General features: G+C 44.1%; 1 protein-coding gene across 1 annotated transcript in view; it reads left to right on the plus strand.

The window, feature by feature from the left end:
* The first annotated feature begins 4,039 nt into the window (after positions 1–4,039).
* SMS (spermine synthase) overlaps positions 4,040–13,192 on the plus strand; it is a 52,220-nt gene continuing 43,067 nt past the window's right edge. Inside the window, exon 1 of the mRNA XM_054219928.1 lies at positions 4,040–4,187. Within this exon, the coding sequence (XP_054075903.1) occupies positions 4,133–4,187 (55 nt within the window). The 5' untranslated portion in view covers positions 4,040–4,132. The remainder of the gene's footprint in view (positions 4,188–13,192) is intronic.

Here is a 13,192-nt window from a genome sequence, read left to right on the forward strand (position 1 = left end):
GATTGTAAGCATCCAAGAACAGGGAGATAAATTATGTTTGTTTTAGTAAACAGTAACATGCTCAGACACAAAAGTAGAAATAAGAACAAAAGAAGTAAATTCATTATAATATTGAGTTCTAGTTTTCTTGGCTGTATTAAACAGATGTTCACCTCTAGAAAACATTAATTTGTCTTATATAATAATATACACTGTTTTGCAAAGAGGTGACCTTCATCTTTGGTCATGATTGTGGTACTACATTCTTACCTCAAATCATTTTCTAAGAACAACAACTAACTTACAAGACCCTTTTTTTCGCCCCATATGACTTTTCTAAAATCATGTATTATCTTCCTTCTCCTACCCCTCAAAATTTACTGTGACTCCTACCAATTATAAGCAAATACTTAAGGACTAGAGCTGTGCTTAAAAAAAAAAAAATGCCTAGGGAAAAAACTGACGCAGTACGATGCATTAACAGTGAAGGTGATGAAACTACTTCCAAGCGTTCAAATCAAACTCTAACCCTCTTTCGTTTGCAGCCCCTGCTATTCCCATTTTGGTACTATCTTCTAGCAGTCACTTCAGCATGGGGCTACGTTTTTACATGTTACCCTGCTTATTTAATTGTATTGTATAAATGCCTCTGCTTAGCATAAATTGATTAACATTAGTTTGAATATACAGAATCAGGCAAGGGGAGAGAACCTGTGTGTGCATCTATTTTAAATAGGCATGTTTTAATTAGCATTGTGAGATGAGGTCCCTTCCAACCTAGACAATTCTATGATTCTACGACCACATTATTCATGAGTGACAAAGCCATGAGATATACAGGAATTCCTAAGCAAGTGCTAACACAACCTTTGTGAACTCCTGTCTCAAATGTGTCATCACTTTAGAAATGTGCTTCACCATTCAGGGAAAAAAAGTCCACTAACATCAAGCAATCCTAGTGTACCCTAGGTAGGCCTCAAAAAGACCCAAAATTAAAGAATTTCTGAACAACTCATATATATGAGGCAAAAATCTTTTTGTTAAAGGATTTCTGTCTGTGAGAAAAAGTTGGTCTTAACTCCAGTTTCTGAGGTGAACTTTAGATTGTGGCAGTTGTAGGTGAAATATTTTCAGACCAATGAACACAGGCAGATGTAGCCAGAGAAGGCGAACTGGGAGCCTGTGGTTAAAAACCCTATTACGCTCTGCTTGAAAAATCTTGGGACTTGCAACATTGGCATTTCAGCCCACCATGGTTCTATACAGAGAAGAGAGGTGATGCAGACTAAACCACACCTCTAGTGCGGGTTATTGCATACCATGCAAGGCTTTTGTCCCAACCATTTTCCAGTGCAAGATTGTTCCCGTCAGCCCGAGTCTTTTATCTAATCTGTCCAATCTACCTGCAGAGGGTAGGGCCCCTGCCCTTGCTTTTCAACACAAAGCTTTCCATAACTCGGCAAACATCGGTGTCTCAACCTTTTTTTCCCCGTTGCACCCACTTTTGCAGTCATTACTGGTTTCAAAATATACACGTCATCTTACACTGAATACACTCTTTCCATATAGCCTGTGCTAATCTTAACAATATGATGTCATTCCAACTCCACAGCATTTGTGAAACATGTTTTAATATTCCAGCTCTTTTGATCTTGTCTCATAAATCAATCCCTCCATCTCTTTAATTATTTTAATTGCTCTTTTTTAAATTCCCTTCAGTGTAATTTTCTAACAGGAAGATTCCCAAAAATATCCCAGGCGTGACCTAGTTAAGTAGCATGCAGAGGGTGGTCATGCCAAAGAAGCGGAAGAGAAAGTCTATTAGTTCCTTCCTCAGGGATGGGATCCTTCACACGGAGGCTTAAATTCTGCAGGCTTTGTTATTATGCTGTTCTGCAAGACCACACGTAACGTACTGTCCCACTTCAACTCCTACATGTTAATATTGCAGATTTTGTCCTCTTGTTGGATGTTTTCCTACAGCTCTACCAATGTTTCCAAGATGAACCTCTTCTTTTCCATTCTCATTCCTTTTTTGAATTTGTTCGTGCTGTTTTGCCAGCTTTCCCAGCTCCACCTAACCTAACAAACAGCTGTGAAAGCCATTTATGGCTAATAACTGTCCTTTAAGTCAAAGTTTAAGAAAGAAAGACTTCATGCTGTTCTCTGAAATAATTCAATAGCCTTTTCAGCTCTTCAGTTGAAGTCCACTACTACTCCATAAAATCCCCATCCATATAAAAAAGGACATGGTAAGATGACTGTTTTGTTTCTTTTTTCCATAGCAAATTTAATTAAAAAGATGATGCTCCACCCCGCTTCAAGTGCCAGTCCGGAATGGTCGGCCTTAAGTAGCAAAATTAATGCCAGGAAAAGATTTGCATGACAAATTGGTGTTCTTTTTTTTTTCCTGTAAACCCAGCAAAGCTGCTCATGTGTATATAAGGGCATAATTTAGCAAGGCACCTGGCACGTATGAATAAATACAACTGAAGGTACTTAGGTGACAACATCACTATTACCTTTTTCCAACTATTCCACAATGGAAAGATAATGTAACAGGCTGAACAGAACAAAAGGCACTGGTTAGTTCCTTGCCACCACTGAAGTTTAAGACAGCAAAAAACAATCTAGTAAGCTCCTTTATGTAATGAGGTAACTGAAACAACTGCAGCTGCCACAAGCCATGGTGAGACATGAGATTATAAAGTACAGGGATTTTCCTGGCTGTCTTGTGGCAGCTGCCTGTCTGAAAAAAACAGCAGAGATATCAGAAACGGCAGTAAGGAAGCATTGATTTTTGTTTAAAAAAAAAAAAAAGAAAGAAAGAAAAAGGCATGGCACTAAGAAAAAGCAGAATTCCTGGTGAAACCTCAACAAGGCTACCCAATCCATTCAAACAGGACTCTGTAATCCCCTGTAACATCCAGGATTGGATCAAAGATGTTGAATGGGAATCTGCAAAGCCCTATATTTTAGCTAATTAATCATTAAAAAATAGAGCCTCTCATGGATCAGCTGTGTCAAATGAACACCAGCTGATGAAAGCATAGCTCTAACAGACCCACAGACGTCCATGTCTCTGTTGATGCATATCTCCAGTGAATGTTCCTGCTTTGCTCAGGGTGCATGTGTGGAATTTTTCTCTTCAAAATAAGGATGCTGAAAGCTCGCACTGAAAAAACGTTATTGCAACTTACAGAAATAATGACGGTAATACATTAGATTAGACATTAATGTGTAATCCTTGTAAACCTCTTCTTTTAATTGTGGAATCACACGAAATCACTGATGCCACGGTATTGTGCAAATTCGACCTCAGTCCTGCAAAGAAATTAAAAGGAACCAAGAGCTGTAAGACTTGTAGTAACCGGCAAAGTTAAACATCAGTCCCATCATTACCTACTTCTAAACGCACGCTTCTGGGTTTGTAACTGCAGGGGGCTTGTGTCATTTGTGGCTCGGGCACGCTAGTTTACGGCTATCCTTTTTATATATATATATAAAATGATTTTAAATAACTGGCTTTGGAGATTCTCTGGTGGCGGTCGCTCTGCAACAGCGGGATAAGAAAGGAGCCCCCTTGCCCAGCGGGCGACAGGCAAATCCTGCGACGGCGCGGCAGCCACCATTGCTGCTGGACCTTCTTCCTTAGCGGATTCCACCGGTGGATGAAGTGGGGAGGACGGGACGTAAACTGAATCCTAATAAAATTCCGGGCTCAGTTGGGCATTTTTCGGGCGCACGGACCAGCCCCAGCCCCAGGGGCCCTGAGGCGGGAGCTGACGGCCCGGCACCAGCGCCGGGCTGAGGCGCCGCAGCGGCCGCGCTCCCGCCGGCGGCCCGCCGAGGGCCCCCCCACCCCTAACCAACTGCCCCTCGCCCCCAACCCACTGCCCCTCGCCTGGCACCCGTTCCCCTCACGGCCACCGGCCCGGCTCCCGCGCCACCCCGCCGCCAGCCCTCCCTCCACGCCGGGCCGCCACAGCTCGCCGCCATTGCCCCCGCCCCGCCGGCCGGACCCCGCCCCGCCCGCCGCCCGTCCGCCCGCCCCCGCGGCGCCGCTGCAGCCCCCAGCGCCCATATAGGCTGCTCCGCCGCGCTTCCCCGCGCCGCCGCCTCCTCCAGGCATGGCACAGGGCTCTACCTCACTATGGCGGCAGCAGCAGCGCGGCACAGCACCCTGGACTTCCTGCTCGGCGCCACAGGTAACGGCCGCGGTGGGGGACAGGAGAAGAAGGGGGGGGGGGACGCGTCCCTTCGCCACCCCCCCACCGCCTCGGCGGTGTGTCGCGCCCCACCTCCCCTCGCCCCTTCAGCCGCTGAGGAAGCGGCTGCTCGCCCGCCAGGCCCCGCGCGGTCGCCCCCTGCCCCGGGCCTCCCTCCGGGTAGCCCGTGTGTCCCCCCGCGTCGCCCCGGCATCCGCCTCCGGGCAGGTGCCCCCGGGCCGCTACGCCGCCGCCCCGGGCAGGCGGGCGGCCGGCTGCGGCCTCCTGCCCTGAGCCCGCCGTGCCGCCGCCCCGCGTTGGGGGCAGCCTGGCTTGGGGCGAGGCGGCGGTGAAGGGCCGGGAGGGGCCGCGCAGGTGCCCCCCGCCCTGCTCGGTCACTGCGGCGGGCCCCGGGCGGCCGCCGGGACGGGCTTTCCCCGCCGGCGACAGGGGGAAGCGGTCGGGCGGGAGGTGCCGCGCCGCGGGCCTGGGGGGAGGGAGGGCCTGGCTGTTGGCGAGCGGCCGGGCCGCGGGGCTCCCCGCGAAGCCCGCCTGGACCCGGAGACCCGGTTAGCGCAGCCCTCGCACCGCGCTTGGGGGCGATGGAGCGGGCTGGGCTCCCCCGCGGAGCGAGCCGCGGTACCACGCGTGAGGGCCGTGTCACCGCGGTGTCTCTGTAACCCCGCCGCGGAAGCGCGAAGGAAGTGATTAGCGATGAAGCTCGGCTTCGGATGAGCCGCCGGCTATTTCGGAGCTTTACTCCGCCGTTATCTGTAGGGGGCACGTTCGAGCCAGAAACCCGAGGGAGACACCACGTTTCTCAACAGCCAAGATGGGTGAAAAGGTTTAATTGGGGGGAGGCGGCGGGGGGAAAGCCGCCATGGTCGCCGAAGCTGGCTGGCGACGTCGGTGGTCACTGAGCTCGGGCTGCCCGCCCCGGGACCGGCGGGCCTCGGGGGCCTGGCCTTCTGTGCCCTACTCCTTCCTCTTCGTTTCCCCTTTTGGAGGGAGGGAAGTAGGTGTGAAGGCAGTTCCCTTCATCTACGGATAAAAATCTGTCCACAGCTTTGTTCCTGACCCCAGGGCCTCTGCTGCATACTGTGTCCTTTGTGACATTGCTGCGTTTGCACTTCTGGGAGCCAGGAGCGGAGAGGGGGAAGGCATCAGTGGAGTAGCTCTCAAACAGTGTGCTTTGGAATGTGTTTCGTGGTGGAAGTCTTTCTATTTTACAGTGAGATTTTTATAGTGCAGCTTAGCCACTCTAATGGTGACCTAATGGCAAATGAGATAATCCTGTCATTTTCCTTGCATCTTCATAGAATCATAATCATATAATGGTTAGAGTTGGAAGGGACCTTAAAGATCATCTAGTTCCAACCCCTGTGCCATGGGCAGGGACACCTCCCACTAGACCAGGCTGCTCAAAGCTCCATCCAGCCTGGTCTTGAACACTTCCAGGGATGGGGCATCCACAGCTTCCCAGGGCAACCTGTTCCAGTGTCTCACCACCCTCTTCTTAATAGCTAATCTAAATCTTCCCTCCTTCAGTTCAAAACCGTTACCACTCATGCTTGACTGATCTAGCACAAGCAGAATTGAGAAGCTAAAGTAGTCTAAGACCAATTTTCATGGATACCAGCCAGCCCCTGCAGTGACCCTATCTGTTTAGTAACTTGAACTATCATGGGTTCAAGGGTTATGTTAGTAACTAACTGGCTTCTGCAGAAGAGTCAGAATTGCCAGGGAAGAGTAGGACTATGTGTATTGAAAACAAGCTGCAGTTGTATTAGCTGCTCTAAGATACAAAAACTATGCCATTAATAAAATAGTGTGGTAACAATCTTAAGTATTGTCTGGCTTCCAGGTTGGTTCTCTATTCTGTTTGCCTTTACTTTTGAAGACAATGTTTTGATATTTCTCCAATCAAGATGGATGTACCTAAATGTGGACGGGGGATGGACCAACTGTAGAAGTCTTGCTGTGAAGATCAAAGGAGGGGAAGAAACCTTTTTCCCTTCTTCAGTTAATTTTGGCACAATAGACATCTTTACTGAGATGTGAAGAACTTTCTTCCACTCATGACAGCTCTGAAGCTGGTTTCTACTTTTCATGTGGACTTTTTCCTCTCATCTAGTGCCTATGGCCCAAAGCATAAAGGGTTGCCTCCAGAGGAAAAATGGTGAATGTATGTTTGTAGTTTGTGTTAAAAGAGTTAAAGCTTAATGCTGAATCATGGATCATCAACTAGTTGAGGCTTTTACTGTACATTACGTGGACAATAAAACTTCTGAATGGTCGGGAATGCCATGAAATGGCATTTAGTAAAATAAGAGGTGTGTTTTTGTACCTTCTGATCTTGTGACATATTATCTCTACAGCTCATCTGAAGTTATTGCATCTTTGTATTGTGGAGAATATAGGATCTGTTAACCTTGGTAAATGCATACTCCTTATTCCTCAAAACATTAGCTGTGTCCTCAGTTTTTGAAAAATATGTATTTTTGGTAGGTGTTAATATACCTGTTAAACTTGCCAGTTTCTATGAAGGCAAGACTTTAGTCTATGAAAGCAAGTTTGTTCAATAGTTTGCAAGATGCATTGCAGTGCATTGTGCAATAACTGTACAAGGTTATGGTGTCCGCTTCCTTAAGAATCTGCTTGTGTATGACAGAGGTGTTATATCATAGAATGTGTTGGGTTGGAAGGGACCTTTAAAGGTCAGCTAGTCCAACCCCCCTGTAGTAAGCAGGGACATCTTCAGCTAGATCAGGCTGCTCAGAGCCTCATCAAGCCTGGCCTTGAATGTCCCCAGGGATGGGGCCTCCACCACCTCTCTGGGCAACCTGTTCCAGTGTCTCACCACCCTCACTGTAAAGAACTTCTTCCTAATGTCTAATCTAAACCTACTCTGCTCTAGTTTAAAACCATTGCCCCTCATCCTATTGCTACATGCCCTTGCAAACAGCCCCTCCCCAGCTTTCTTGTAGGCCCCCTTCAGGTACTGGAGGGCTGCTATAAGGTCTCCCTGGAGCCTCCTCTTCTCCAGGCTGAAGAACCCCAGCTCTCTCAGCCTGTCTTCATGGGAGAGGTGCTGCATATATGGTGGTTGAAATCTTTTGAATATGGTTCTCAGTGTTCCCACTTAACAGAGTAGCTATCCGGTGTTCTCCCAATCCTGAAGGAAAAAAAGGCTTCACTGTTAATTGTCCACAATCAAGGTTGAACATGACTATAAAGGATAGGGTAGTGTTTCTGGGGTGTTAACATTCTTCTAGGATCTGTTTGTTTCTTTATGTGCTGCATTGTGTGTGGCTTGTCTTCATCCTCAGCCTTTTGAGGTTGTCAGGGAATAGAGGAGGGAGGCTGTCTTTGGATTTCAGTGAAAAGATCTGGAGGGCACAACTCTGCATTAGGAAGATGGGATTTTGTCATGTGTTAATACTTGTGTAGCTATTAGCTAGCAACTGCTTGTGCTACAGAATGGTGTAGATTCTGGTGGGTCATTTGCACTGGCTGGCTTCCTTGGCGTGTGCCAAAACCCTTTGATAGCAGCCTTGTTTTCTTCAGGCAGTCCAGTTCTCTTGGGATATTGGACTGTGCTGCATGTCTGTACATTCTTCATGATTCAAATGTGTATTCAGCAAGGATCTTGAAAATGATAACTGGAATACTGGTACTTCTTGGTGTTTACCATCATCACTTCTGTAAGGTTGTTGGAGGTATTGAAAGATGCCAACCAATGTCAGTGAAAACATAACATGGGTGTAGGGAGTTGGAGGAGAAAACAAGTCCTCTTGTGTTGGTTTGAGATTGGGAGGATACACATAACACTCTTGGGGGTGGGGCTGCATGAGATGAATGAAGCCACTTTACTAAAAGCTGTCAGTTTTCTTCAAACTCTTCAATACATTTTTTAATATACTACAAAATCTACAAATTAGTTAACAGGAAAAAAGGCCCTTTTGTCTGTCTTCCTAACTATACATCCTGTAATTATGCATCCCATCAGTTTTTTTTAAAAAAATAGGCAATTAAATATAAGCAGGTATATTAGCTATTGTCTGTGGCCCTTGAGGTAAGTGGACAACTTCAGAAGGCAAAGAGCATAGTGTTCCTTATCCTGAAATACAAGAGTGCTTTAACATTTATGAAAATGGACGCAGATTGCTCACCTTTCTTAATTGGTGCATATATAAGGCTTTAGCCATTCCTTTCACTTCTGGGCTAATGACATCTTTGTTAGTCAGTCAGAAATGAGGCATTTGAGACTCCTTGAGTTACTTAATGTAAGGACTTTATTATGGAAGTAGGTGCTTGGTGCCTTACACCTATACAGAATTGAGCTTAGATTACTGTATGTTGTGAATCTGCTCATACATGGGAGTGTTTCCATCCATGTATGAATGTGTCATATAAGCTTGCTTTTCTTGGTTGTTGGGTATTAAAATGGTTAATGTTCTTCAAGTTTCTTTAAGGGGGTGGAGATAATATGGAGACTTTAGATTTGGGTTTTTCTTATTTGCTTCAGAAAGTTGCTTTGAAAGGGTAAGAACTTGTTGGAAAATTAGTTTTAACTGTATTAAAGTTTACTGTTTGGGATTATTGCTTGGGGGGGGATTATATGGTTTATAGTACAGCTGCACAAACAATTGCGCTGACAACATTCAGGGCCAGGGCACAGATAATTGAGCTGGTGGAGGAGAGCAGTGATTGCCTGAACTGACCCAATTACTGCAGTAAATTCATATGAAACTTGTGTGTGAATTAACATACATTGGGAATGCCAGGGCAGTAATGCAGGTAAGGCAATGCTTGGGTTTTTAAGAAAAAGGATAAGTAGGCACATGTGTGCACATGGCCTGTTTTTCTTCAAACTAACGTTTTCATGGAGGTAGAAAGAAGAGGGGAATGACCTTTTGTGGGCTGAGCCTCCTCTTTAGGCCCTTTGTCAGTGGCTTTGTTCCTGTCCCGCAGGGTCCACTGCTCAATTCTGACACTGGGGGGGAAAAATTGGTGAGAAAATCAAGCCTGTTTGATGGTTAATGGCTGCAGTACTTACGTCTAAATGTTGCTGGATGTAGACAATATATTAAGAGATACTCTTTACTAATACATTATGTGAAAAAAAAATCTAACTGGAGTCATGTGAACTGTTTTATGCTTTGGTTAGTGTTTTGCTGCATAACTGCACTTATTGGAGACAAACGATTACAGAACTTCTTTTGGAGGCTCTTGCAAGGGGATGCATTTAAATGCTTTACAAGTTAATTAAAAAGACATAAAATGTCTCAGCTGAAGTGTCCATTACAATGTAAGAAAGTGCCGTTAACTCTTCTGGCAATCCTGAATCTTAGACTTTTGGCCTACTTTTAAGCAGACATGAGTGCTGCCAGGTGAAGCTTTTATATGCAGTCAGGGGTGTAAAGATTTTTTTTTTTGTTGTTTACAACTGTTTGATAATACTGCATGATATACCTTAGTATTTGACATCCTTAAAAGTATAATAACTAACTGGTCATACATGTTGTGTTCTGGAAGAATCTTGACTATAAGGTGTTCTAAGTTACTATACTAACAGTTCTTTCAGTATTGAAGTTTTTACTTAGGCTATCAAATTGTTAAATATTTGAATTGCATGCAGTTAAGCTGATAATTTCATTCTTGTCTTTGTTTTGATTTGAAGTTGTAATGCTCTTCATAGAGCAGGATCACAATTCTATGCTTGTTTTTTGGCTGTGCTGATCTAAACTTTTGGAGGGGAGGAAAGAGTTGGCAAAGCCTAGTTTAGTTCTACATCCCTTTGCAGCCTTGTAGTTGAGCTTCCTTACTGTAACGACTGTATTGGCATTTCCCTTCTGCAATCTCTGAATTTCTACCTGTGAAAACACTTCACAAGTTCAGCTGCTTGTGTGTGGTAAGCTGTATCCTGCTGTAGTAAAGACAATTTGGAATTGGTGCGGGTTTGGTTTAATAAGCAGATAATCAGCAGTTCTGAGTCATAATTCATCCTGCACTAAGTGTGGAAATACCAGAGAAAGCAGGAAGAGGTGTCTGGCATTGAAAACTTGGTGTCTCTTGCAGAGTTTTTCCACAAGTCTGTCAGAATCTTGTGTATGAAGGAGAAAGGCTTAAACTAATACTAAATACTTGGCAATTTCTAAGATTTTATTGGTGAGTTTTCTCATTTATAACCTTTGAGCACTTGGCTGAATATAGTTATTTTTAAATTGATATTCTCTATAATGGGTGTTTTTGTTGCCTGATGTACCTAGATATTCTACAGCTCTGTTATTTCTTATGAGGCAGATCGGCTTCTATGACTGGAGGTGGCTGCAGTTAGCAGTAACAACACATTAAGTATATTTTGAACATGTTTGGAGGTAACAGTATCTCTGAGCCTGGTAGCTCAATTTGTCTGGTTCTGTCAAGTACTGGGTTGTCTGAAGTGCTGAAACATCTGATTACAATGATAACATGCAGATGATATGCTTATCTCTTTTCTTTACCATATTGATTTATGGTACGTTATCAGAATTTGCTGACTCGTTGGCTATGAGCTGTATGTGAAGACCATGTAAATAAAGATTTAATGGAACTCAAGTAAATCTTGCAACTGTTATCAGCCTTGGCTAAAGGTGTGTTTGCCTCCAGCTTGCAGCTGTAGTTCAGGAATGGGTCTGTGCTAGTTGAGCTCCCTTAGGAGCCCCTGTGAGCAGCGTGGGCTCAGGCTGTGCGCTTGGCTGGGCTGGTCCCAGCTGAGCCCTGCAGGTCTCCATAATCTAGTTCTAACAGGCCTGGACCAAGAACTGGCCTGCTGTGTGTCAGGGCACAAATGGGGCTTGTCAGGAGGAGTTAATACAGGAATTAATAGCTTTCTGTTTTTAGCAGCGAGGACTGCTGTGAACTCGTTCCCTGCTTTTGTTGATTTCCAGTTTTGAAGATTAAAATGCTTTATGAATGGAACTCTGAAAATATAATTATCTGATTCTCCAGCATGATGTCAAGTACTCAATGGCTCCTTGTTCAGACATGAAGGAACTGTCACCTGCAAAGGTGAACATTGACAGCATGGGAGACACTTTCCATGAGGCTGTAGTTTGAGGCTGTGGAACAGATTCCTGCAGGAAGTAAAGGCTGCTTTTGACACATCAGTATTTCCCATTTCAGGTACTTTTCTCTGACCATGCCTTTTTTAATAGCAAAATTCTTGGAAGGAGAGAAATACATATGACAAGACTAATCACTTTACCTAATACACTTCTAGAAGATGGGCAGATACCAGGTGATGAAAGTGGCTTGAGAGATGTAAGTGAACAGGAGAACTGGTGCTATTTGGGTATGCTGAAGTTCTGTTACCAAGTACATTTTGTCTTTTACTGCTTTTTTGAATGGAAGGGCTACAGCTCTTTCAACAGGTGACAGTGTTTATGTGAACAGTCTTTATATGCCAGTTGATGGATTTCAGTTAATGCATTAGTGGGAGAGACAAATTAAGTTAGTGGAACTGGGGCATTGGAAAAAAAAAAAAAAAAACATTTATTGCTGCTAAGGCTCAAGCTACATATCATATGAAGTAAGATTTCTGAGTGCATAAATACTCTGTGTAAAGGTGGTATGCCAAACTTAAACTTAAGAATGTTTGTAAATGCCTTTGACTTACCTCTTTGCCTGTTGGTCAGCTCTGATCTGTTGGGATGAAGTTGTGCAAGAAGTTCAATGAAATGCTGTCTTTCCTTAGGAAAACTAAACTTGACCACACAGCAAGTCTGGAAGAGTCTGTGAGACTTAGATGTTTAAAAGGTGAAAGATACTGTTTGTGGTTTGTCCAGAACAGTGTGACAAACATCTCATGTGTCTGTTTCTAGATAAGCAAATGTTGCTTCTATATTAAAGAAAAGTGAATTTGTATGAAGTGGAAAAACCAGTAAGAAACTTACAGGGTAAAGTAGCAATTAGGGAAAGGAAGAAAGTTAAAAATTTCTTTCTTAACTAAACTTTTGTGTGATTATTAAGCAGCAATGTGACTTACAGAATGCCAGCCACTGTTACTTGTGGAGGCCTATAAATGGTTTTTCTTCCAGAGTTACAGTAGAGTAGCAGGACTTCTGGTAAGCTGCTGTGCACCATTCCAGAAGATCTGCATGTAAAAAGTTGTTGTTAACCATAATAGGATGTCACATCACTAGTTGCAATTAGATGCCAGGTGTAAGAAAACTGCTTTTAAAGCATTTATTTTATCAAAAAATACAGAAATGAATACTTTGTAAATGTCAAAGTGAGTGGTAGAGCCTTCTTAAACATTCTTTAATTCTGTGTGTGACTACTGTGAAAAGTATATAGTCACCTGGCAGTTCTTTGTTGGCCTTTATCATCTTGCTGAATTTCTTTTTGAAGGAGCAATACTAAGTTTCGTCTTCAGAGTTGTTCTGGCTGTCACAATTCGGCACGCTTGCTGTCTTAAACTTATTTTTGTCTTATGGAATGTTCTTGTAGGACTTGTCCTACCTAACTGAAAAACATTCCTCTAATAGCCAGCTGAAAATGGTTCCTCAAGTGCTTCCAGCAGCAATGAGGGACTCTTAAAAAAGTTTTGCCAAAAGCTAGCAAGGAGAAACCCCTCTATAGGTCCCTGTGGCAAGTTCTTTTTAAACTTAGTGCTAGTGCATTGTGATGCAGGAGTCATCAGGAGTGAGCTGTTGATGTTGATGAATCCACAAGCAGGAACCCTGTATTTGTGCAGTAAACAAGCCAGGAAAATTGTGCTTGTGGTGCTAGGTTTCCCAAGTAACTCCTAAGTCATGTCAGATGATAATCAAATATGTCTGCAAAAGAAAAAAAAAATAATCTAGGTAGATTCTGGAAGCTGATCCTTTGTCTTTGTTCTTTCAAGTAGTTTCAGATTCAGACATGCTGCAAATACTTTAACCTTGACTTTGCTGGCTCTGCTGTAGTCATTCACTGTTACAGTCACAGGTTTATTTTCCTGTCTGTGGGTATTTTATTAA

Source organism: Rissa tridactyla, chromosome 1 (assembly GCF_028500815.1).
Source record: "Rissa tridactyla isolate bRisTri1 chromosome 1, bRisTri1.patW.cur.20221130, whole genome shotgun sequence".
Classification (NCBI taxonomy): Eukaryota; Metazoa; Chordata; class Aves; order Charadriiformes; family Laridae; genus Rissa; species Rissa tridactyla.